This window comes from Rhinoderma darwinii, chromosome 3 (genome assembly GCF_050947455.1).
Source record: "Rhinoderma darwinii isolate aRhiDar2 chromosome 3, aRhiDar2.hap1, whole genome shotgun sequence".
Taxonomy (NCBI): Eukaryota; Metazoa; Chordata; class Amphibia; order Anura; family Rhinodermatidae; genus Rhinoderma; species Rhinoderma darwinii.
The window spans coordinates 103651256-103678205 of record NC_134689.1 but is presented as its reverse complement, the minus strand read 5'-3'; the positions used below and the strand labels follow the sequence as shown (position 1 = coordinate 103678205).

The 26950-nt window shown below is 43.0% G+C and overlaps 1 protein-coding gene across 1 annotated transcript in view; it reads right to left on the bottom strand.

Moving 5' to 3' along the window:
- The window catches only part of PPP2R2B (protein phosphatase 2 regulatory subunit Bbeta), a 299520-nt gene extending 273814 nt beyond the window's left edge, over window positions 1–25706 (bottom strand). The window contains exons 1-2 of the mRNA XM_075856521.1: window positions 25631–25706; window positions 25472–25549 (exon numbers count right to left, since the gene is read on the bottom strand). Of these exons, the coding sequence (XP_075712636.1) occupies window positions 25472–25549; window positions 25631–25640 (88 nt within the window). The 5' untranslated portion in view covers window positions 25641–25706. The remainder of the gene's footprint in view (window positions 1–25471; window positions 25550–25630) is intronic.
- Window positions 25707–26950: the final 1244 nt, after the last annotated feature.

Below are 26950 nucleotides of genomic sequence, written 5' to 3'. Positions count from 1 at the left end.
ATGCTTACCTTTACTGGAGCGCAGACTTCTCCACGTGACGGGTGTCTTCCTCGGCATCTCCTGCGCATGCGCCGAGATGCGCGTTCACGAGTAAATGACATCCTCTGCTCAGGACGCAGAGGATGTCATTACGCATGCGCGGCCACCGCTAAAGGTAAATAGCGGTGGCCGGGAACCTAGGCAACGAGCAGGATACAAAGAGGGACCGACCGCAACTTCAATCAAGAATCCCAAGAAAACGACATCGCTGGACGACGGACAGGTAATTAGAAAACTTATTAACTTTTCATGGGGAAGCTTCCTAGCTACATTTATCAACTTGGGAATAACCCTTTAAGGACAGTACTTTCAGAAGTAAAAAAAAGTTTTACTCAGTCCGTAACTTGCCCAAGGTGTTCAGATTGTTAAACTTACAATATCAAAATGGAGTGACACACAATATCAGAGTAAACAATTAAACATACCGCAGAATTTGGACATCATCAAAAATGATTTGCCCCTATCACACTCACACATTTACTAGATGATTGAACGGATTTTAGTTTATTACATCTAACCAATTTGGGACCGTATACACAATAAATATCATTAAATGGAAATCATATCAGGTCCCCGCTGTTGTTAATTTACTGCATTGTGTGGTTGCTTGTTTTTACAACTTCTTTCCCAGTCCGAACAATAACTGGGTACTGGTCAACCTATCTGAAGTTAGTCAGCCTGGAATTTGCCACCTTGAGAGACCATATACCCACTTAGCGCTGCCAGTGGCAATAATAAATTTCCGACAAGGTATTCATCTTCTCATAAATCCAATGCAGTGACTGTGAAATGACTATAATGCTGTCATCTGGAAGAATTCTGCTGGTCCCCAGTGCTGGAGCCATTTCACCCTAGGGAGAAGCTGCTTATACTGTCCTTCAAAGGAATTGCAAAAAACGTCTGTTCCCATGATAGATAATTTATCTCCAACATCAACCCTCCAGAGACATGGCACTTGCAGTTTATTAACACGTTGTACTATTACAATAGACAATCGAACTAGTGCCTATTGTAATATAATATAAAATGTATCAAACGAAATGCACGGGAAAAGTGGTGGGACATGCATTACAAGAATGGTGCAAGTAGTACATGCCATACTTATGTTTTGTGACATGTTAGACAGAAACAATGATCAAACAAGCCTTGCTAAACAACGCGCCATATTTGCCCCAAATGTACTTAGGATTGAGTAGCAAAACATGATGTACGATAGCCAGGAAAAAAATACGTCTCTGTCCTTTATAAAGTCACGTTCTATTGATAAAAGTGTTTTTATTGAAATTGATAATTATTATTACAGTAATTTTAAATATACTTAACTACTTATTAGATTCATTTTCAGGGGGACTTAAGATGCAATTTGGAATGCCAGAGGAAATTCTTTCTCTGTAAACCCTGCCTACATGTACAAGCCATGCAAAGTACTTTCCTTAACGGCTACATTAGACCCATTAACCGGGTCAGTAGCTAGCCTCCATAAAACCCAAGGCATTAGTATTAAGATTACGGCAAACAGAGTGTCCCATATAAAGGGTATGTTCAGGCAGATTTTGACCTGCCTGCATTCTCTTTGCAGCGTTTTTTGCAGCGTTTTTCGTCCGCTTCCATTGAGCGCCGCGGGGGAAAAAAGCACTGCGAAAATAGTTTTTCTGTCTTCCATTGATGTCAATGGGAGGTCAGAGATGGAAATGCCTGAAGAAAGAGCATGTCGCTTTTTTTCCTGCGAGTGTTTTTTTCCGTTCGCATGAAAAAAAAACGCCTCCGCCTCCCATTGAAATCAATGGGAGGCGATTTTGGCGCCAAAAAACTTTGTGTGAAATAGGCCAAACAGCGCCAGCAGAGTACCACCTGATAAACAATGCCAACACAGTGCCCCTTATAAACAATACAGCCAGCAGCGTATCCCACATAAACCGTGCAAGCATAGTGCTTCCCTTTACTTAGCCATAGAAATAAAAAAAGCGTTTACACACCAAGAAAACCCTTTTTAAAAGGAAGCTGCGCCGCCATCTGTCTGGCTATGGAAACTCTCAATGATCAGCTGTTATCAATGGGCCAAGATACAGCCGCTACATGGAAAATCTAGTATTACATGGCACCCATTCAAATAAATACGGTAACCAAGTCCGCCAAAGTGGGAGACACTCTTTCTTAGCAGCTCTCTACTCTGGCTGTTAGAGACAACAGGGGAGCTTGCTGCATACATATTTATAGAGTTTTCACTGATGTTAATGGAGGCAATATAAATACATATGCAAGCAAACCTAGTGGTAGTTGCCAGCAGTCTTTTGCTGGAGAATTTCTTGATTTGTCAAAAGTCTGTAAGATCTTGCCTATTGGATTAATATATAATGTTTTTAATGTTATTATGTATTGTTTTTATGTACAGTTTTTATGTGTTTGTTAAGTTTTATGTTTGTGCTTTGTTGATTTTTATGGAGCATATTCTGACTATTATTAATTTCCCTATGGGATCAATAAAAGTCTCTCTTATGTCTTAACTCTCTCTCTATTTTGTGAAACTCTCAAACTACCTGGGAGAGTAAGCAATTTTAATTTTGAAGCAGCTATCAAGGATAAGGATACAATAAGAATTAATACATAGTGGGTTATCTTTAGTAATTGAGAGTTACGTTTTTTTAGAAGCAATTTCATTTTGGAAACGTAGATGTTAATATTCCATTAATTATTCCGTTCTGACCCAAAAAAAATACTGTGGGCAAAGTGCCTCATAACACAATGTGTTTGCCTGAATTTTTCCTTTAAGGACTGAAAGTTGATATTCGGTTTTAACATTGTAGTGAATACACAATAATATAACAATAATTATGAATGATAACATAAAAGTGAAACCAGATCAATGTCCAGCAAAAAAACTGCAATCCATTAAGTTCAACATGAAATGGGTTACCATGAATGCTTGAATGTTGGGTCTAATTCATTGTTGTCAAATTAGGGAAGGGAAGCAAGGAACCAAGGATCAACCTAAATAGTTGCCTTGGACCATTTTTGCTAAATGTGTACAGCTTGTCCTTTGAAGCTGAATACACTGGCGTGGTCTAAGTTTTGGAGGCTTATTATGAGAATATTTTAGTATTTTAGGTACTCAGGCTAATGGACTATAAATGTCCAACTTCCCCATGATTGTGTGATCTTGTAATCCTGTACCATTATATATATATATATATATATATATATATATATATATATATATATATATATATATATACATATATATATATGCTCATCTAAAAAAAACTCAGAGTTTGAGGAAGAGCAGTTGGGTAAGAGTTAACCATTCGCTCTTTTAATTAGGTGTCCATATACACAAGCATGAGTTTACCGCTGCCTTTTAGGTTTCCGTAACAATCATTTTGAGAATTGCTGTCATACTAATTGTTCTCAAGGGTCCTTATTTATATCTGTATGGCGTCGACACCTTCAAATATACAACTGGTGAATATAATGAGTTAGAAGACACTTCTAGTATTGACTGATAAAATGCTGGGCAATATTTCTCCACTGGTCATTGATAAGATTGAAAATTTTGGCAGCTTCATGTATTATTTGTCCACTGGTTGTCTGGTTGTAGTGACATCTGCAATATTGCAATATTGGCCAAGAAAAACTAAATATTGTACATATACTCATGTTTAACACTGCAATCCATGGAAGCCAGTGGTGTACACAGAATAGAGGGGCCCCATAGCAAAGATCAAAATGGGTCCCCTATTATGGTTCTGGATTTTCAGGACAAAGGGGCCTAATGTTTACTCTTCATCCACAGACTCGGGAATCTGTGTTTGATTTTTATTGCTTTTATTAATAAGTGTTTTATTTTAATTGTTTATGAGTGACTGTTTTCATGTTTTTTAGTTGTTTTTGATACAATGTAACTTTGAAAGGGGCTTGTTTGGCGCCAATTTTGCAAACATGAGGCTGTATTCACACGAATGGGTTTCAAATTGGCTGTGAAAAACGTCTGTCTTTGGATGACATGTAGCCAATATGGCGGCATTGATGTGTCGCTTATGGTGACGTCACTTGACTGCATAATTCATACAGTGCTAGAGCCAATTTATGATGAGTGACACATCACCATGTCCATATTCTGTCCAATGACTCACAACTTCACTATCATTGACATTTAATCTGTGTACATTTGGCCATAGGTTTTGAAGAGCGGTGACACAAATACAAAGAAACATATATGTATTTAACAGAAGTTTCTTTGGCATCTAGGATAACCTTTCAAGATTTTATAAAAATATGGCTAAATTGTACCACTTTGCCTGACTCTTAGTGTCCCCATAAATATTCTAAATAAGAATTTAAAAAAAGAGAAGAGCTATATATTTTATCATGCCTCGGAGAAATCCCATGAATACTGAAGTTTAAAGCATAAGTGCGATGACAAAACAAGATGTGACTTATGTAACAGATACAACATGCCATGTAACATAAACAGAAAAAATGGGACATAGATATCATCAAAACCACCAAAAAGGCCATACTTACTAGGTAGGTGGGTGGGTGAAAACCCGTTCCCATCAGGACGCAGACGGGTCAAAGAATGCTGCAGAAGGAGTGTGCATTAAATAGTGATAGGCTATCACTATTTAATGCACACTCCTTCTGCAGCATTCTTTGACCCGTCTGCGTCCTGATGGGAACGGGTTTTCACCCACCCACCTACCTAGTAAGTATGGCCTTTTTGGTGGTTTTGATGCCATGTAACATGGCTGCAGTCATTTTCCTGTGTGATTCCCCCTTCTGCTATAAAAAAATAACTTTCTATCTGCATCTGTCAATCAAATGGCAGCGCTTCTTGTCCCTAGTCTCCTAATAGATCTAACTGTCATGGTCACAATATTTTACATTCTACAATAAATGTATCTATGAATCAGGTTTACTAATATCAAACTTCTATGTGGAGTTCAACTTAAATGGTTAGGTCACTAGCTTGTCTTTTTCTGTAAGAATCAATTATTAAATAGGTTTTCACATCCACAGGACGTCTAGTAGATGTGGATCCCAGCTCTAGGACCCATACCTATGTTGACAAAGGGTGTTCCTCACCCAATGTTTCCCCCGGTAAGGTGGACACCCTAACCAGGAAGAGAATGAATGGCATGGTGGTTTCCATTCTAATGGACTTACGGAAAAAACTGAGCGTGCTTGTAGGATGTTTACGTAATTACTATAGAACAGAATGGAGAGAGCCATGCACATGCGCACCACCTCATCATTTTCTTGACATTAGTGCAGGTCCTAGAACACCTGTGGAAATTACTTAAATTTCTGTGATGGGAAGGCACCTTTAACCCCTTAAGGACACGGCCAATTTTAGCCTTGAGGACAGAGCAATTTTTTTTACATTTCCCTCTTTGCATCCCGACGCTCATAACGCTTTTATTTTTTGTACGACGTAGTTGTATGAGACTTTGTTTTTTGCGGGACGAGTTGTACTTTTTGTACGTACCATTTTTTTGTACAAATACATTATCGTTTAATTTCTATACATTTTTAATTAGATTAAAATGCAGAAAAAAAGCAGTTGTGCAGCAGTTTTAATATTTTTTTTTTTACACCATACACCGATCATAATAAATAATGTTATACATTTGTAGTACAGGTTGTTACGGTCGTGGCGATACCAAATATGTCTATATTATTTCATGTTTTGGGACTTATATTTTAAAAAGTTGATTTATTATAAAAAATGTGTGTTTCTGTGTATTTTATTTACTTTTTATTTATTTATTTACCATTATTTTTTTTTTACATTCATTTAACTTTTTTTTTTAATCCCATAAAGGGATTTATCATTTTGATTTTTATTTTGTAACTGTAATGTACTGGCATAGATCTATATGCCAGTACATTAGCCTGTTACTGATCGTACACAGGCAGTTGTTAGGGCATACCTCAGTATGCCCTAACAACAGGAAATATGTTCAGACAGCCCTGGGGTCCTTCACTGGACCCTGGGCTGTCTGGCCATATGAGTTATGGGCTTTGATCGCGTCACAGTTATTTTCTGTGACGCGATCAATGTGCAGTCCCCTCTCCTTGAACGCCGCGATCAGCTGTCATCGCGGCGTTCAAAGGGTTAACAGCGGAGAGAAGATGTTTCTCTTCTCTCCGCTGTCAGAGCGGGGCCGTGGCTGTGTATTACAGCCGTTGCCCCGCTCTCGATCGCACACACAGAGACGGCAGAGACGGCTGTCACACAGGACGAGTATGCTCGTCCTAATGCGCGAAGTGCTCGCCGCTCAGGACGAGCATACTCGTCCTGTGTCGGCAACCAGTTAAGAGCTGGATTATATGATGGTGTGATTGATAGGTCTGTGGAAAGTTATATACAACGTGTCTACATTTCTTTGAAGAACACAGCTATCAATGATCCAATTTTTCTTGCTTATAGTGACGTTTTAGTACCTTAAATACATAGCACAGAGATGAAATCATTATTTAGCCCTCAATGGAAAGTTATGCAACTTAAAACCGACCAGTAGCCTAATCTAATTATAACCACTTTACGATTAGTGTCCTATTTTACAAGACTAGATAAAATAAGCTCCGCGTGATGAACAATTTTACTGGGCCAAGGCGCAAGGATATATCTCTCGGGCATCATTCCTCCTCAAGTCACAGCTGTCATCATGACAAGTGCTCTTTTAGGCCTCATTTACACGAGCGTATTATACGCGCGTGCGACGCGCGTGCTTTTCACGCGTGTCGTACGCACCTATAATAGTCTATGGGGCTGTTTAGACGATGCGTGAATTTTGCGCTGCGTGAGTGCGTTGCGTAAAACTCACGACATGTTCTATATTCTTGCGTTTTTCACGCAACACGCACCCATTGACTTCAATGGGTGCGTGAAAACAACGCATGCCACACTGACGGTCCTGCGTTGCATGCGCGAAAATCACGCAAGAGCTGTCAAAAGGATGAATGTAAACAGAAAAGCACCACGTGCTTTTCTGGTTACAAACATCCAAATGGAGTGTCAAATTAGAGATGAGCGCACCGAACTTCACCGGGTTCGGCCGAACTCGTTTTAACCGAACCCGGCAAAAAATGTTCGGGTACGCGACGTCAGGAGACAGTCACTGCCCACGGTGCTCAAAGACTTAAACTGTTTCAGCACCATGGACAGTGACTTTCGATCACAATATACATATACGTGTAAAAAAAAACAGAAGTTCTGACTTACCGATAAGTCCCGGCTCCTTCCTCCAGTCCGACCTCCCGGGATGACAATTCAGGCCAAGTGACAGCTGCAGCCAATCACAGGCCAAGCACAGGCTGCAGCCAATCACAGGCTGCAGCGGTCTCATGGCCTGCCGCGTCATCCTGGGAGGTGGGGCCGGATGACAAGAGAGGGACGCGTCACCAAGGCAACGGCCGGGAGACCGGACTGGAGGAAGCAGGCAGTTCATGGTAAGTGTGAACGTCTTTTTTTATTCACAGGTTGGTGTATATTGTGATCGGCATTCACTGTCGAGGGTGCTGAAAGAGTTACTGCCGATCAGTTAGCTCTTTCAGCACCTTGGACAGTGACGGGCGTCGACTACCTCATCTCTATGATGGCGGCTGCGCGAAAATCACGCAGCCGCGCATCATACACGGATGACACACGGAGCTGTCAATTGCCTTTTGCGCACGCAAAACGCAGCGTTTTTTTGCGCGCGCAAAACGCACACGCTCGTGTAAATGAGGCCTTACTGTGGAATTCTATACTAAATATGTTCCAGCAGCAATGGTACTGTGTGTCGGGATACGGTGTGCTTTTTGCTTTAAATGTCCATACACGAAAAGTCATGAGCATATGATGGCTGTTAGATATGATCACATTTCTGTCAAACACTTACACATCACAAATATATGCAAGATCAGTCAAACATAAAAGATGATGGTGGTGAATGTTTGCTTACATATGCCTTGGAAGGTTTTAAGGTTATGTAATAACGTAAATAAAGTATGTATGGATTGGCTAGTTCATATCTTCGATTGTTGTTGTTTTTTTTCGCAGATAGCCACATAGTGAAGTAAAACAAAGTTGCCAGAAACATCCTGTAAGCAGAGGTGTAGCTAGGTTCTCCTGCACTCGGGGCAAAGTTTCAGATTGGCACCACCCCAACTTCTTTCCTGAAATTTCCTTCCCCCTCGACATGTTTGCATTCTCTACCAATCAATGAGGTGTACTTGTTTTTCACGTTTTTTTAATATTACTCGAGCAGAAAACCATTTGCACATTTTACAAGCAATATAGTTACATAAGCGAGTTACCATGAAAATAAATTAAAGAGGCCACACACAGCCCCCTTGTAGAAAGAGCCACACACAGCCCCTGTAGATAGTGCCACATAGCCCCCGTTGTAGATGGTGCCACACACAGCCCCCTTGTAGATAGTGCCACATATCCCCCCTTGTAGATAGCGCCACACACAGCCCCCTGTAGATACCTACAGACACACAGCCCCCCTCTGTAGATAGTGCCACACACAGCCCCCCTTGTAGATGGTGCCACACAGCCCCCTGCAGATGGTGCCTACACAGCCCCCCTGTAGATGCCACACAGCCCTCCCTTGTAAATGGTGCCACACAGCCCCCTGCAGATGGTGCCTACACAGCCCCCCTGTAGGTGCCACACAGCCCTCCCTTGTAGATGGTGCCACACAGCCCCCCCTTGTTGATGATGCCACACAGCTCTCCCTTGCAGATAATGCTACACAGCCCTCCCTTGTAGATGGTGCCACCAAGCCCCCCTTATAGATGGTGCCACACAGCCATCTCACACCACTCCCCCCCCTTGTAGATGGCGCCGCACAGCCCACCCCCACTATTAGAAAGAAAGAAAAAAAATTACCTAGCCCCGTTCCCTGCTCTGAGACCATTTAGTAGGCCAACATGATCCAGTGACGTCATCATGCTGGCCTGCGCACGGACTCCGTCCCAACGTCTTATAGGCTGCAGGCCTAATATGGCCTGTAGCCTAGTGATGGCAGAGCAGGGAGACATATACAATTGAATCTGGCAGTCGCTAGCACCGGACCCCCCAGTGCTAGCGATGCGCCGGACATGAGGGGGCCCATGCCGCCTGGCCCATAAATGTAATGTGCCTGGCGGCGCAGGCCCCGTAGCAGCAGGGGGCCCTGAGAGGATGGGACCGCCGCAGAGTAGCCATATCAAAACAGCTGATCGCTGCTGATAGGAGCCCTGTATGCCGGGCGGCTGCACCAGCTATCCGGCATACACGGCGCCTATCAACATTGATTAGCTGTTTTGATACGGCTGCTCTGCGGCGCCCCCCTTCCCTACATCGTACCTGCGCCCGGGGGCACATGCCTCGTCTGTCCTCCCTAGTACGCCCCTGTTGTAAGTCACAAAATTGCTTACATAGATAAGCTAAAAGGTAGTCCGGGCTTTAAAATGCTATTCTGCATCTGTCTTAAATAGTTTTGCCATATTTTAAAAACATCTTTGAAAAACTGGAATTGTTGGACTCCCAATTTGCCATTGCAACTTAATTTTCTATATTAACCTATACTGACTACACTCCAAAATGTTATATTATTATGTAATTTCATGTTTTTCATTTGCACCCGTTGTCTCCCCCATCCTCAACCTTTGTCAGTCCTGCCACGCCAATATTTACATGCCGTATGTGGTAACACAAATGTAAAAACATAAAACCATTCGGTTATTGCAGTGGTCTCCAAACTTTCAGGGTGTGCAGGAAGTTGTAGTTCCCTAACAGCTGCAGAACCCCACCTTGGAGATCAGCTTGGATCACATAATAAGGTAAAATATGAACACACATTGACCATAACCAGAAAAGTAATAATACTGTTTTGTACCCTTCCATGTCTTTAACAGATATTTAGGATTGCTTTTCCCATTAGGCACAAGAGGGAAATGCTCCTGAGCACCCCCTGGGAAAAGGCCCCCTATGCTCCAAGTTATGACTGAATTATAGTTGGTGCACTAGTTGATGATGTCGTACTCTCTATTCAATACTGACATACGCATTATGTAGCTGTATTTAAGGATGATTATTATACAGGGAGGATTTATATCAAATAAGTATGGATTTTGGTGTGAGGTTATTAATAGGAAAGGCTAAAACACAAGACATATTGTACCTATAGGCCCCTATGATGTAAATCCAGTAATAGGACACTATGTGCGGTATTATATTAATATTGTATCACACTTTTATATAGGGACTATATTTAATGGTTATGTGGGCACTATATGAACCTATTAGGTGACTACTGTATGGCAATGGCATATTGTTGGGAGGGCCTAGGGCTCCAGGATTTTGTGCCTACAGGTACCTTAGATGAAAATCCTGTACTGCAGATAATGATAACTTCTGGCATTATGAAGACATTTCTTGTCTTAAAAAGAAAGAACATTTTAAATCTTTTTGTTAAAATATTTGTTACGTAGTATTTTGTATTGTGTCGTACAATGATTAAAAAAGCATAAGTCATGTTTTGTTTGAGGCAGCAGCATTTTCAGCCTGTCAAGATGGTAAGACGTTCTAAAACCTTTTAGCCCTTTGTAACATTTTGTTTTATTCTCTTTCATCAATGCAAATTTACAAGTTCTAGGATCACAAGAGGGCTTTTATGTTTTCACAAATGTCTCATCACTCATGCATCATTAGTCTGCATGAAATGTTCTATATTACAATAACATCCATGCTGGAAGCCAGTGATATTGTACAAAAATATACCAGTCATTTTTAAAGAAATAACCCCATAACAAAAAATGTGAATGTATTTTCGCATTTACCACCTAGCTAAACTTTACAGTAACTTTCTTTGCATTATTGGAAAATTTAATTGGAAAAATACATGTTTATTTACTAGATCTATTGACCACTTGTAGAAGTAATGTTTCTAGGAGAAAATATCTCTGTAAGGACATATTTACACATCGCAGATTTGTTGCAGATAAAACCTCTGTGTACCATTATATCAAATCGGAGACACACAGAGGTATAGGTAGTATAGGCCTGTAGAAGGATAAAGTCTTCATACAGTATTATAGATCTGTGCAGCACAGATATTATATACTATAATACTACTGTGTACAGTAGTACTGTTTTGATATTTGGATTCATTCATAGTTCTTCCCATCTCTAACATTTATGGCATATTTATGGGATATGCGATAAATGTCTCATAGATTCGGGGGCCATAACTATGCCGAGAATAGGGGTGCCCTGATTATCATTCCACTGCCTGCATCCAGGCTTAAAATGAATAGAGAGGTGACTGCATACACTGTCTCCATACACTATGGGAGTTACGAATACGGAGAAAGCTGTTTCCAGACATGGAATCGGCGACTAACAGCTGCTCAGGGTACATCTGTTCTCAACAAAGGTGCGGGCCCCAGAGCATGAATCCACGCAAGGTGCCCATGAAAGCAGTGCATCTGACTCCTGTGTTTGGCTCAAAAAATTGCATCAAAAACTGCCACAAAAACTGCATGTGTGATTTTAGCATTTATCATAACTGGAGTTCCAAGCACTAAGGCTGGATTCACACGAGCACATTATGTCCGTAATGGACGGACGTATTTCGACCGCAAGTCCCGGGCTCCTACCATCATAGTTATGTACGACGCTAGGAGTCCCTGCCTCGCTGCCGGACAACTGTCCCGTACTGTAATCATGTTTTCAGTACAGGACAGTAGTTCCACGGAGAGGCAGGGACTCCTAGTGTCGTACATAACTATGATGCTAGGAGCCCGGCTCCCTGCAGTGTGTTCGGTCCGGGACTTGCGGCCGAAATACGTCCGTCCATTACGGACGTAATGTGCTCGTGTGAATCCAGCCTAATTGTAACCTCTGTGTTTTCTGAAACACTATAGACTGTTACTTATATAAGATATTTGTACATTCAGGAAAAAAATCTTTTTGACTAAGAGTCAGAAAAAGATTTAATATGTAACAAAGTACAGACTTGGTGCATTGACCTATTATATTCAAGATATAGCCTACAGAAAAGGTCAATTAACACAATTGTTTGAAAAAATATACTTTATTATTAACATGTATGGGACAATACAGTTTTTAAACTGTATTGTCCCATACATGTTAATGTAAAGGATCTGCCAGGCACTGCTTCAGGGTTAACTCCCAGAATTAATCAGTCAACACCTGAGTGTACATCCCTGAGACAGACACCAGCTTCCTCCACTCAGGCTGGCAGGCTTAGGAGTGGGAGAGCCTATCGCAACCTGGCCAGACTCAGCTAGCTCCCGCCCTCGGTCTATTTAAGCCTGCTCTTCCTGTCCATCTGTGCTTGTGAATTCTTTCCTTGAGGTTTCCTGGCCCAGCTACAGCTCCTGCTACTTTTTGATCCTGCTCCATACAGACCCTGGCTTACCGACTACTCTTCTGCTTTTCGCTTTGTACCTCGCACTCTCCTGGCTTGACTCGGCTCGTTCACTACTCTGTTGCTCACGGTGTTTCCGCGAGCAACTGCCCATTTCCCTTGCTTGCGTTCCCTTGTTTGTTTGTCGTGTTTGTCATGCACTTACTGAGCGCAGGGACCGCCGCCCAGTTGTACCCCGTCGTCTAGGGCGGGTCGTTGCAAGTAGGCAGGGACAGAGTGGCGGGTAGATTAGGGCTCACTTGTCCGTTTCCCTACCCCCCCCACCATTACAAATTCACAAGCCCTATACCTAGTCTACCCTGGTCCCTGACACCATTATGGAACCCCGTGAAACCCTGGCTCAGCAAATGCAGGGTCTCTCCCTACAGGTCCAGGCCCTGGCTCAGAGGGTCAACCAGCCTGATGCTACCTTGGTAGTTCCCCTCACCGCACCCCTTGAACCCCACCTCAAGTTGCCTGACCGGTTCTCAGGTGACCGGAGGGCTTTTCTCTCCTTTCGGGAGAGTTGTAAGCTTTACTTTCGCTTAAAGCCTCACTCCTCAGGTTCTGAGAGCCAGCGGGTGGGTATAATTATGTCCCGGCTCCAGGAAGGGCCCCAAGAGTGGGCCTTCTCCTTGGCTCCTGGCGCCCCTGAACTTTCCTCCGTTGATTGTTTCTTTTCTGCCCTCGGACTTATTTATGACGAGACTGACAGAACTGCCTTTGCCGAGAGTCAGCTGGTGACCTTACGTCAGGGTAAGAGACCTGTTGAGGAGTATTGCTCTGACTTTCGGAAGTGGTGCGTAGCTTCTCGGTGGAATGACCCTGCCTTAAGGTGCCAGTTTAGGTTGGGTCTGTCGAACGCCCTGAAAGACCTGCTAGTTAGCTATCCCTCTTCTGACTCCCTAGACCAGGTTATGGCTTTAGTGGTACGACTTGACCGACGTCTCAGGGAACGACAACGTGAACGTTTATGTGTTTTTTCCTCCGACTCCCCCATGATGCCTCCCGAAGTCCCGTTGCTTCGTTTGTCCCCTAAAGACTCAGAAATACCTATGCAACTCGGGGCCTCCGTGTCCCCTCAACAACGTAGAGAATTCCGCAGGAAGAATGGTCTCTGCTTCTACTGTGGGGATGTCAAGCATCAAGTAAACAACTGTCCCAAGCGTAAGAATGCTGCCAGAGAGCTCCCGCGTCTAAGTGATCATCGGGGAGGTCACTTGGGCGCACAGGTATTTCCCGTAAATATGAAACGTACTAAGATATTGCTTCCCTTTCAGGTCTCGTTTGGTGGTAGGTCTGCTACCGGCAGTGCCTTCGTGGATTCAGGGTCCTCTACTAATATCATGTCTGTGGAATTTGCTATGTCTCTTGCTATGCCTCTGATTGATTTGCCTAAACCTGTTCCGGTAGTGGGTATCGACTCCACTCCTCTTGCTAATGGTTATTTTACACAGCATACCCCTGTTTTTGAACTCCTTGTTGGCTCCATGCATTTGGAGCAGTGCTCTGTACTATTGATGCAGGGATTATCGTACGATTTGGTTCTAGGTCTTCCCTGGTTGCAGTTGCATAATCCCACGTTTGACTGGAATACTGGGGAGCTAACCAAATGGGGTAATGAATGTTGTACGTCATGTTTTTCTGTTAATTCTATTTCTCCCCCTAAGGAGGTGAATACGCTACCCGAGTTTGTTCAGGACTTCGCTGATGTTTTCTCTAAAGAGGCCTCCGAAGTATTACCGCCTCATAGAGAATACGATTGCGCTATCGAATTGGTACCAGGAGCTAAGCTTCCTAAGGGTAGAATATTTAACCTTTCCTGTCCCGAACGTGAAGCCATGAGGGAGTATATCCAGGAATCCCTGGCCAAGGGTTACATTCGTCCCTCTTCTTCTCCGGTAGGTGCTGGCTTCTTCTTCGTAGGGAAGAAGGATGGGGGTCTTAGGCCATGCATTGACTACCGTGGCCTGAATAAGGTCACGGTAAGGAACCAGTATCCCCTTCCTTTGATTCCTGATCTCTTTAATCAGGTTCAGGGGGCCCAATGGTTCTCTAAATTGGATCTACGGGGGGCGTATAACCTTATTCGCATCAAAGAGGGGGATGAGTGGAAGACTGCGTTTAACACGCCCGAAGGCCATTTCGAATACCTCGTCATGCCCTTTGGGTTGTGCAATGCCCCTGCGGTCTTCCAGAACTTCATAAATGAGATTTTGAGAAATTACCTGGGGATATTTCTTGTAGTGTACCTTGATGACATATTGGTGTTTTCCAGGGACTGGTCCTCCCACATAGAGCATGTCAGGAAAGTGCTCCAGGTCCTTCGAGAAAACAAACTGTTTGCCAAAATCGAAAAATGTGTATTTGGGGTACAGGAGATACCATTTTTAGGTCAAATCCTCACTCCTCATGAATTCCGCATGGACCCTGCCAAGGTTCAGGCTGTGGCTGAATGGGTCCAACCTGCCTCCCTGAAAGCGCTACAGTGTTTTTTGGGGTTCGCTAACTATTACAGGAGATTTATTGCTAACTTCTCGGTCGTCGCTAAGCCTCTTACGGACCTCACTCGCAAGGGTGCTGATGTCCTCCATTGGCCCCCTGAGGCCGTCCAGGCTTTTGAGACCCTCAAGAAGTGCTTTATCTCGGCCCCCGTGCTGGTTCAGCCCAACCAAAGGGAGCCATTTATTGTGGAGGTTGACGCGTCCGAGGTGGGAGTGGGGGCCGTCTTGTCCCAGGGTACCAGCTCCCTCACCCATCTCCGCCCCTGTGCTTACTTTTCTAGGAAGTTTTCGCCCACGGAGTGTAACTATGATATTGGCAACCGCGAACTTTTAGCCATTAAATGGGCATTTGAAGAGTGGCGCCACTTCCTGGAGGGGGCTAGGCACCAGGTAACGGTCCTTACCGACCACAAGAATCTGGTTTTCCTAGAATCTGCCCGGAGGCTAAACCCGAGACAAGCTCGATGGGCGTTGTTTTTTACCAGATTCAATTTTTTGGTTACCTATAGGGCCGGGTCTAAAAATATTAAGGCGGATGCACTGTCGCGTAGCTTCATGGCCAGCCCTCCTTCGGAGGAAGATCCTGTTTGTATTTTGCCTCCAGGTATAGTCATTTCCTCTATCGAGTCCGATTTAGTCTCTGAAATTGCTGCTGATCAAGGTTCAGCTCCTGGGAACCTTCCTGAGAACAAGCTGTTTGTTCCCCTGCAATTCCGGCTAAGGGTACTTAGGGAAAATCACGACTCCGCACTATCTGGCCATCCAGGCATCCTGGGTACCAAACACCTCATTACCAGAAATTATTGGTGGCCTGGTTTGCCTAAAGACGTTAAGGCCTACGTCGCCGCCTGTGAGGTTTGTGCCAGGTCCAAGACTCCCAGGTCCCGACCAGCGGGCTTACTGCGTTCGTTGCCCATTCCCCAGAGACCTTGGACACATATCTCCATGGATTTTATCACCGATTTGCCTCCATCCCAAGGCAAGTCGGTGGTGTGGGTGGTGGTAGACCGCTTCAGTAAAATGTGCCACTTTGTGCCCCTCAAGAAACTACCCAACGCCAAGACGTTGGCTACCTTGTTTATCAAACACATCCTGCGTCTCCATGGGGTCCCCGTCAATATTGTTTCTGACAGAGGGGTACAATTTGTTTCATTGTTTTGGAGAGCCTTCTGTAATAAGTTGGGGATTGATCTGTCCTTCTCCTCTGCCTTCCATCCTGAAACCAATGGCCAAACGGAGAGGACTAATCAGTCTCTAGAACAATACTTAAGATGTTTTGTCTCTGACTGTCAATTTGATTGGGTTTCTTTCATTCCCCTCGCCGAATTTTCCCTTAATAACCGGGTCAGTAACTCGTCAGGGGTCTCTCCCTTTTTCTGTAATTTTGGGTTTAATCCACGGTTCTCCTCCGTTTCACCTGGTTGTTCCAACAATCCCGAGGTGGAGGTCGTTCATCGGGATCTGTGCACAGTCTGGGCCCAGGTTCAGAAGAACCTAGAGGCGTCCCAGAGCATACAGAAGGCTCAGGCCGATAGAAGACGTTCTGCTAACCCCCTGTTTGTGGTCGGGGATCTGGTGTGGTTGTCATCCAGGAACTTGCGTCTCAAGGTTCCGTCCAAAAAGTTTGCTCCCCGGTTTATTGGGCCGTATAAGGTCATTGAGGTCCTCAGTCCTGTCTCTTTCCGGCTGGAGTTACCCCCGTCTTTTCGTATACACAACGTGTTTCATGCCTCCCTCCTGAAACGCTGCTCCCCGTCCTTGGCCCCCTCGAGGAAACCTCCTGTTCCCGTCCTCACCCCTGAGGGGGTGGAATTTGAGGTGGCCAGGATCGTGGACAGCAAGATGGTCCAAGGCTCCCTCCAGTACCTGGTCCATTGGAGAGGATACGGGCCCGAGGAGAGGACTTGGGTACCCGCCCGGGATGTTCACGCTGGGGTATTGGTCAGGAGGTTCCACCTGCGTTTCCCCAGTAAGCCAGGTCCACTTAGAAAGGGTCCGGTGGCCCCTCATAAAAGGGGGGGTACTGTAAAGGATCTGCCAGGCACTGCTTCAGGGTTAACTCCCAGAATTAATCAGTCAACACCTGAGTGTACATCCCTGAGACAGACACCAGCTTCCTCCACTCAGGCTGGCAGGCTTAGGAGTGGGAGAGCCTATCGCAACCTGGCCAGACTCAGCTAGCTCCCGCCCTCGGTCTATTTAAGCCTGCTCTTCCTGTCCATCTGTGCTTGTGAATTCTTTCCTTGAGGTTTCCTGGCCCAGCTACAGCTCCTGCTACTTTTTGATCCTGCTCCATACAGACCCTGGCTTACCGACTACTCTTCTGCTTTTCGCTTTGTACCTCGCACTCTCCTGGCTTGACTCGGCTCGTTCACTACTCTGTTGCTCACGGTGTTTCCGCGAGCAACTGCCCATTTCCCTTGCTTGCGTTCCCTTGTTTGTTTGTCGTGTTTGTCATGCACTTACTGAGCGCAGGGACCGCCGCCCAGTTGTACCCCGTCGTCTAGGGCGGGTCGTTGCAAGTAGGCAGGGACAGAGTGGCGGGTAGATTAGGGCTCACTTGTCCGTTTCCCTACCCCCCCCACCATTACAGTTAATAATAAAGTATATATTTTTCAAACAATTATGTTAATTGACCTTTTCTGTAGGCTATATGTTACTTATATAATAAGATTTTTTTCTATAAACGCATATTTTCATAAAATTCTCCTTGATTTCTGTGAGTTGTGTTATTTTCCAAGAATAAAGTACATGTAAAGTGCTAGGCTAGGAAGAAAAGCTAGACCAGATGTTGTTTCCAATGAATACCCCCGAGAGCTCCCATCACAATACTCTGCCCAATTGTTCTTCTCAGCCGGTTTCTCAGTGCAGTAGCAACTCTGGAAATTCGCGTTTTTACAGATTGTCTCTTCACATAACCCCTGAAATATGGGAGTCTTCAATGATCAGCTGAGCGCCATATCAGATTTGCGAGGGGAAGCTGAAGTTAGACAGACAGATAAATGTAATACAAGGACGGCCTGAGTCCACCAGAACAGGGGCATGTTAGCAGCTCTCAGATCTCGCTCACCAAGAGGAAGTGGCGCGAACATGGAACCCCCTCTATGACATCCATATGCCCTAATAAGATATATGGGACAACCAAATCACAGAAAATGGGACAACCCCTAAGGGACGTAAAGTATGTGCTTTGAGTATCCATTAGTCTAACCCTCTATGAGAATCTTCTAGAATCACTTGTTTAAAGTACCTTATGAAAACCAGGTACACACTATTTCATGTCATACTTGCCTACTGATGTTAGTTATTTTTTTCTTGGAAACATGGTCAATAGTCCTTCTTTTATTTTTCTCCAAGTTAATTAATGCTGAGTTAATTATTCTGTAGTTAGACGTTTAATGACAAAGTTAATAATTGAATGAACAGATTATTTTATAAGGTTTTTATATTTTTAAAGAAACTAAATTTTAGCATGTACAGTAATAGTAGTATATAGCTATATTACAAAGAAAGTGTACCTACACAATCTGGCACCGAACAAAATACTACATGAAAATAAATATTTAACTCCTTGTGGTATACAACAGAGAAAACGGTCCTCAAAACCATTCCCCATTGTGCGTGACTCTTAAGCTATGAGTGGTTTACAATTATCAAGTGAAGTAAAGAATTTGTTGCCAAGATTAGCACACCATGGTTACCATTAGGGAGAGTCCATTAGGAGAACTGGCATAAATAATGAATCGCTTTCTTCAGGTACTTCGTGTCAACGCATGTCATTTGTCACTGACAGTTTCCCGCAAAGTTATAATGGCATAATTTCATGGCACTAAAATCATCACATTTTACCTAGCGCTCAGAAGACACTTGGCACTAAGGGTAATCATTGTAAAATTAGGACCAGAGACTGGCACTTGGGACAGAACTATAGCTGGTTCATGTGGCACCAGGTTTAGAACTTCATATTTAACTAACGCAACAGTCACCATCCTAAAACTGGACGATGTACTATCAAAAAATGACTGCTGCTTGTTATTATACTGTGACACCACAGTTTGAAAAAGAAGCTCAAGTAAAATTCAGATTTTGCATGTAAATTCTCACCTATTATGTTGTCACTTTTGTCTCTTGTAGGTTTATTAATAATGCAATATTATACAGAGCTGTACTGGATAACAACAGAAAATCTGTATAGCTCTGTTTTTTCTGTTGTCACGGAATCTCCTACAGGCAGCTGCTGCAGATGAATTAAGGTACTTGCCATACGGTTTTAATGTTTGCTCCCTGTTGTGAGTTGCTCATGACAAGCTGCATGCTACTGCACAATGTGCAGCCTCTTGCAGCACGGCCTCTGTTTTAGACTTGCATCTTTGGCTCATGCTCATTCTGCTCACAATTTGAAATAATTTATCGAACTATAAAACTACTCAATGATCTCATAATTTTTTTTCTGGCAGGTGCCAATGTTACCTCAATACCAGGTCTCTGGTAAGCTTTTATTGTCTACAGCACATAAAACAAATATAATTTAACAATTTTTATAGAATCATTTCTAGATTTTATTTCTGACTATAGTATGTCTATCAGTCTTGTGGTGTCTAGCAGTCCTGAGGGTCACAGGACCTCATCATGTAATGGTCTAGCACTGTATGTGTACAGTGATGTTGGAGGATGCTGTCACTATACCTCATGATGTGACAAATTGGAGATGACGTCATTGTGAAAACTATTTCACCTAAACTATATTGTTTACCATTAGCCGTGTATTCTCTGGAGTGGGCAACAGTGGCAGAATTTTTTTAAATTAAGACCTATTGGTTAGTGTCTTATTTTCTATTTCTATTTCTATTTCTATTTCAAGCATGTCCTTATTTTAATATGTGCAAATTGGCAGATACATTTTTTAAAGGGTTTGCACCAGGTTCTCTCTAATCCATTTACAGTGGCTTTATTGGCAGAATCCTTCTGATAGATTATCATGACTTCTGAGCAAAACTAGCTATACTCATGTTCTGTACAATAAACCTGCAAGGCACAGTCTCCCCATAGTTAAAGGAAACTTCCCAATTTGGACATTTATGGCATATCCACAGCATATGCCATAAATGTCCGACAGATGTGGCTCCCAGTTCTGGGACCCGCACTGGGAGTATGAAAACAGCCGAGCTTACTCTGCTTCACTGTTTCCGTAAGTCCTATAGAACTGAATGTGATGTGGGTATGCCATAAATATCCGAGATGGGAATACTCCTCTATTCACATCATGCTATGGCCTGCGTTTGAGGTATATGCCGGAAAAACCTCCCTTCATATACCTCCTGTAGAAAACCAAAAAATATCAAACTGGTTGTACAGTGAAATAGGCTCTCATTGTAAAAAAACAAAGAATACTATGTTTAATATCTGTTTTTTTTTTCTACTACACTATTCCGTACTTTTTGTCATCTATATTATGCTGCCCTCGTGGAGGGCAGCATACTGGCATAATGCATATCCATATAAAAAAAGAAAAAAGCAAATCCTATTTATATAACCCAAAAAATGCAATAAATTATGCACGGTGCCGTCCAATATAATAATATTAACAAAAAAGAAAAGAAATAGACTTTTGAACAAAACCAGCAGACTTTTGGAAAGTACAAAATTATTTTACAAAATACAAAATTATTTAATTATTAAAATATTAAGCAATTACCAATAAATTGAAAATACAATAAAGATAGTGATATTTCATTTACATATACCGGCACTATTCCGATATCCCGAACAATAGATGCATTTATCAAAATATTCTTTAGGCAGTCTTTCATTCAAGGGAACAGCCATCCACATATCATCCATATGTAGCTGGAGATGGCCAAATAGTGAAGGCATGTGCCAAGAGAGGAACCGATCGATCTCTTCGTATGTATTAAGCAATATCCCGTTCACTTCATGTGCTTGCAGGAGAGGCGTATAAGACACTCCCTTTATATTCTTAAAGAAAGTGATTCACAGCTCTTAGCTAGAGGTTCGTTCACCGGTACCTTTATATTACGAGTGTAGTCCATGTTCCAACACGTCTTTTAGGACGGGATCCAGTTAGCATAAGGTCCGGACAAACCTCTGTCCTCCATAGTATTTCTCATAGCTTTTGCAGCTTTGTCCAGATCTATCTCCCCTTGTGCCTCCTCACGTTCAGGTGTGGTGCAGGTTAGACTGAACCCATTACAGCCTCAAGTTAGATCCAGCACAGGTACACGGTGTGTGACGAGAAGCATACACGTGTCAAAGAATGATGCTTGACACGTGATGATGCTTGTAATTGCTTAATATTTTAATAATTAAATTATTTTGTATTTTGTTAAATAATTTTGTACTTTGTACTTATTGCTTTCCCAAAGTGTGTTGGTTTTGTTCAAAAGTATATTTATTTTCTTTTTTGTTTATAATGCATATCCACCCTGGAACCCACAGGGAATTCCGGCCGAAAAACTGCACCAGGCGGAATGTCCGCTGCAGAAAACATCGGTTAAAACTAAAATAAAAAGCTTATACTTACCCCGTTCTCTGTAATCATGGTGACGCATCCATCTGTTGTCTGTGCAGCCTGGCCTCCTAGGATGACGTTTCCTGTGATTGGCTGCAGCAGTCACATAGGATGAAACGTATTCCCAGGAGGCCGGCCTGGATGAAGAAGCACAGAATTCTGGGTAAGCATAAGATTAAGGGTTTGTGTGGCACTAAGTACAAGGGGGAGGGGCTTGTGTGGCACTAAGTCCAAGGGGGGTTGTGTGGCACTAAGTCTAAAGGGGGAGGGGTGTTGTGTGGCACGAAGTACAAGGGGGAGGGGGTTGTGTGGCACTAAGTCCAAGGGGGGTTGTGTGGCACTAAGTCCAAGGGGGAGGGGTGTTGTGTGGCACTAAGTACAAGGGGGAGGGGGGTTGTGTGGCACTAAGTACAAGGGAGGGGGGTTGTGTGGCACTATGTACAAGGGGGAGGGGGATTGTGTGGCACTAAGTACAAAGGAGGGCAGTGTAGCACTAAATGGGAGGGGGGCACAGTGGCACTAAGTACAAGGGGGTGTGGCACTAAGTACAGAAGAGGGCTGTGTGTAATATCTACAAGGGGACTGTGTGTGGCGCTATCCAAAGGGGGCTGTGTGTGGAGCTATCTACAAGGGGGCTGCGTGTGGCGCTATCTACGGAGGGGGATGTGTGCGCAGCATTCTATAGGGGGGCTGTGTGTGGAGCTATCTACAAGGGGTGCGTGTAGCGCTATCTAAAAGTGGTGTGTGGCACTGTCTACAGGGGGTCTGTCTGTGGAGCTATCTACAGGGGGCTGTGTGGCGTTATATACAAGAGAGGGGCTGTGTGTGGCGCTATCTACAAGGGGGCTGTGTGTGGCACTATCTACAATGGGGCTGTGTGTGGTGCTATCTAACAACGGGGCTGTGTGTGGCGCTATCTACAAGGGGACTGTGTGTGGTGCTATCTACTAGGGGGCTGTGTGTGGCACTATCTACAATGGGGGATGTGTGGCACTACCTACAAGGGGGCTGTGTGTGGCGCTATCTACAAGGGGGCTGTGTGTTGCTATCTAACAACGGGGCTGTGTGTGGCTCTATCTACAGGGGGCTGTGTGTGGCGCTATCCACAAGAGGGCTGTGTGTGGCCTTTTTCATTTATTTTCTTTTAACTTATTGTTATGTTAAACTACCTTATAGAACTAAATCGCTCGTAAAATGTAGAAATGGTTTAATGCTCGAGTTACACCTCATTGATTGGTAGAGAAAGAAAACAGTGCGAGGGGGGAAGGAGATGTCGGGAAATAAGTTGGGGGGGCGCCAATCTGAATCTTTGCCCCGGGTGTAGGAAAACCTAGCTACACCTCTGTATAATCCTACCGTGTTTATCCAGAGGGAAGCAAAGCCCCATGAGAGAAATCTGTTGCAGAAAATCTGCAGTGTTTACGCTACATGTGGATATACCCTAATAGGAAGAAATCTGTCAATCAGTGGGCGTAGGGCGTGACCGCTCATGAATATTCCGAACTCATCTCTGGTGGAGCTGGCTTCGCCCTGCATGTACTGTAAGTTCTTAAAGATAACTTCAATTTAGGGCTTATTTAGACGAACGTCATATATGTCCGTGCAACGCGCGTGATTTTCACGCGCCTCGCACGGACCTATGTTAGTCTATGGGGCCGTGCAGACTGTCCGTGAGTTTCACGCAGCGTGTGTCCGCTGCGTAAAACTCACGACATGTCCAATATTTGTGTGTTGTTCGCGCATCACGCACCCATTGAAGCCAATGGGTGGGTGAAAATTACGCGCAGCACATGGAAGCACTTCCATGTGACGCGTGTGATTCGCGCAACAGCAGTAAAAACTATGAATGAAAACAAAAGCACCACGTGCTTTTCTGTTTAAAAACATACAAACAGAGTGTCATAATGATGGCGGCTGCGAGAAATTCATGCAGCCGCGCATCATACGCTACTGACACATGGAGCTGTTAAGTACCTTTTGCGCGCACAAAACGCCACGCTCGTGTAAATCTGGCCTTAGCAAATAAGTGACAGACCTCGAAAGTCAGCGTGTTTCACTTCATTATGCTGCACTCAGTGGGGGCAGCATGATGTGGATGACAGGTTCCCTTTAAGAACAAAGTGAAAAAAAAATAATCCACCGTAATAACTATAGCTCATCTATTTTTAATTAATGTTAATTTAATCTCTATGAATTTCTCTTACTGTATATATATCCATTGTAAGCAAACAACATTCATCATCTGACTGCATAGTACTTATTTAATTTCATTATCTGCAGAACATTGCAGAAGAGGAAGCTACATATTCATTCACAAATAATGAGCAGCTTCCTAGCTGAAGAAGATGCTCAAAAAAATCTCAGGACAGATGAAGTTGCTAAAAGAAAATATTGCATATCACAAAGAACCAAGATTACAATATAAGAAAGCTGTGAATATGCAATATGTATACCACTTGGCACTGTATATACCACTGGATGCCAGGGAATGGAAACATCAGTGCAATTTGAGCCGTAAAATACTGGTGCCTAGGGACGGCCACCAGGAGCAAATGCTGTGCAAGCAAATAGACACGCTATTGTTATTGCAAAGAAAAAGTGGAGGAGTTGCAGATAGCAACCAATCAGGTCACTTATAAATGTTGTAAAGTGCTTTGAAAAAAATGAGAGCAATAATCTGATTGGCTGCTATAGGCAATTCCTTCTTTTTTCGTTTGATCTAGTTTTGATAAATATCTACCAATGTATGTTCTCTATAGTATTCTTCACTAGAAAATTAACAATCTGAAATATACAACACCTTTCTATGTGGCTAAGATTAAAGGGGATTTCCCATTAGGGACATTTATGACATATACACAGGATAAAATCCAAAAAATAAAATATTTGAAGCAGCACAAATCCCGATTTCAGACAAACCCAGTCTGACGTAATGTAATCCTCAGAAAAAGCGTGGTTGAACAGCAGCACACGTCTCCCAAATTTCAATCAATATGTTCTTTTATTGGTCAAACATCCAGTAAAAAATGGCAATGTTTCGACCTGTGACAAGTGGAGGGTCAGGCTTGAGAAAGACCCTCCACTTGTCACGGGTCGAAACGTTGCCATTTTAGACCCTCCACTTGTCACGGGTCGAAACATTGCCATTTTTTACTGGATGTTTGACCAATAAAAGAACATATTGATTGAAATTTAGGACACGTGTGCTGCTGTTCAACCACGCTTTTTCTGAAATATACACAGGATATGTCATAAATGTCAGATAGATGTGGGTCCCACCTCTGGGACCCACACCTATCTCCAGAACGAGGCCCCTAATCCCCATTCCAGATTTTGTGCTCACGCTGCCTCCCGACCACTTACTGATTACATGTTACACTGTTTGCGTAACTCCCATAGAACTGAATACTAGTTACAAAAAGTGCGTAGCTCAGAGAGTTACGCTGTTTCCGTAACTCTGACCATGTCCCAAACATGTAAGCAGGAAGTGTCCGGGAGTCAGCGTGAGCACAAAAAGCTGGAACGGGGTTTATGGGTCCCTGTTCTGGCGATAGGTGCGGGTCCCAGAGGTGGGACCCACATCTATCTGACATTTATGACATATCCTGTCATAAATGTCCGTCATGGGAAAACCCCTTTAATGTTTTCAGAACAGAAAAAACGATCACAGATTTACATTCTTGTTGAACAATCAATTTACAAAGAAATTACTATATTAAGTGAAATATGTAAAAAGGTAATTTTCAGGTTAATTTGTGTTTTTGCACTTGTATAACTATGGCCTGTATATTACATGATTAATAATAATCTGGTGCTGTCATTTATCTTTATATCCAAGATCACATTATATATAATAACTGAATAATTGATTAGTGCAACATACTGACTTCTCACTTACATTTAGCTACACAAAGAATATAAAAACAATATAAATATTAATATAAAAATATAAGTTCACTTTTAGATTTTATGTTAGTAACTGTTAAATTTACCTTCTGCTTCCCCAAGGTCCCATGTCCCTTTAACTTGAGAGAAGCACCACAATGTCTCCTGGGTAAAGTTCTCAAATCCTATAAAAGAAGACACTATATGTTAGAAATATAGATTATGGTACAATGTCAGATATTTATTGCAAACTATACAATACATACCCGATAGCATGCTTCATATATGATGTGGTAATTCTCCGGAGAATAGTTATCCTACTAGAGTGAGAGTGTCTGTATTCCCTATTTGTTTGACTGCTTTTTTTGTATGCTGCCTGAGCACAATGTTGTCTTCATTTAAGTCTGGTTCAATTGGAGTCAGTCTCTTGCACATCAGTGAAAGCATCACAGAGAAGTATGAAGGCCTGCAGTCACATTACCCATAACTGAAAATATGTCATAGAATACTAATCCAACACAGCCGAGAATAAAAAAAGTGCATTAAAAAATATACCCGAATACAGCCAGAGGCCCAAGCTCTCTTTATTAGCATTTACGTAAACAAACATAATACCCAAGTGATGAATTAATACGGATTAGCTGATTTTGTTATAAATATGCGATGTCATATACCCAATACAGATTGGCTATTGTGTCTAATGATGGATGCTCAAGTATGATTTCCATATATATAATTAGTCCCAGAGACTAGCAGGCAAAACAGAAGAAAAAAATAGTTTACCCCTTTAAATCTCATGGACTTTAAACAGGCTCTGTCACCAGATTTTGCAACCCCTATCTGCTATTGCAGCAGATCGGCGCTGCAATGTAGATTACAGTAACGTTTTTATTTTTAAAAAACGAGCATTTTTGGCCAAGTTATGACCATTTTCGTATTTATGCAAATGAGGCTTGCAAAAGTACAACTGGGCGTGTTGAAAAGTAAAAGTACAACTGGGCGTGTATTATGTGCGTACATCGGGGCGTGTTTACTACTTTTACTAGCTGGGCGTTCTGATGAGAAGTATCATCCACTTCTCTTCAGAACGCCCAGCTTCTGGCAGTGCATATCTGTGACGTCACTCACAGGTCCTGCATCGTGTCGGCACCAGAGGCTACAGTTGATTCTGCAGCAGCATCAGCATTTGCAGGTAAGTAGCTACATCGACTTACCTGCAAACGCCGATGCTGCTGCAGAATCATCTTTAGCCTCTGGTGCCGACACGATGCAGGACCTGTGAGTGACGACACAGCGTGATCTCTGGAGAACACGGCTGTGTCTGCACTGCCAGAAGCTGGGCGTTGTGAAGAGAAGTGGATGATACTTCTATACACAACGCCCAGCTAGTAAAAGTAGTAAACACGCCCCGATGTACGCACATAATACACGCCCAGTTGTACTTTTACTTTTCAACACGCCCAGTTGTACTTTTGCAAGCCTCATTTGCATAAATACGAAAATGGTCATAACTTGGCCAAAAATGCTCGTTTTTTAAAAATAAAAACGTTACTGTAATCTACATTGCAGCGCCTATCTGCTGCAAT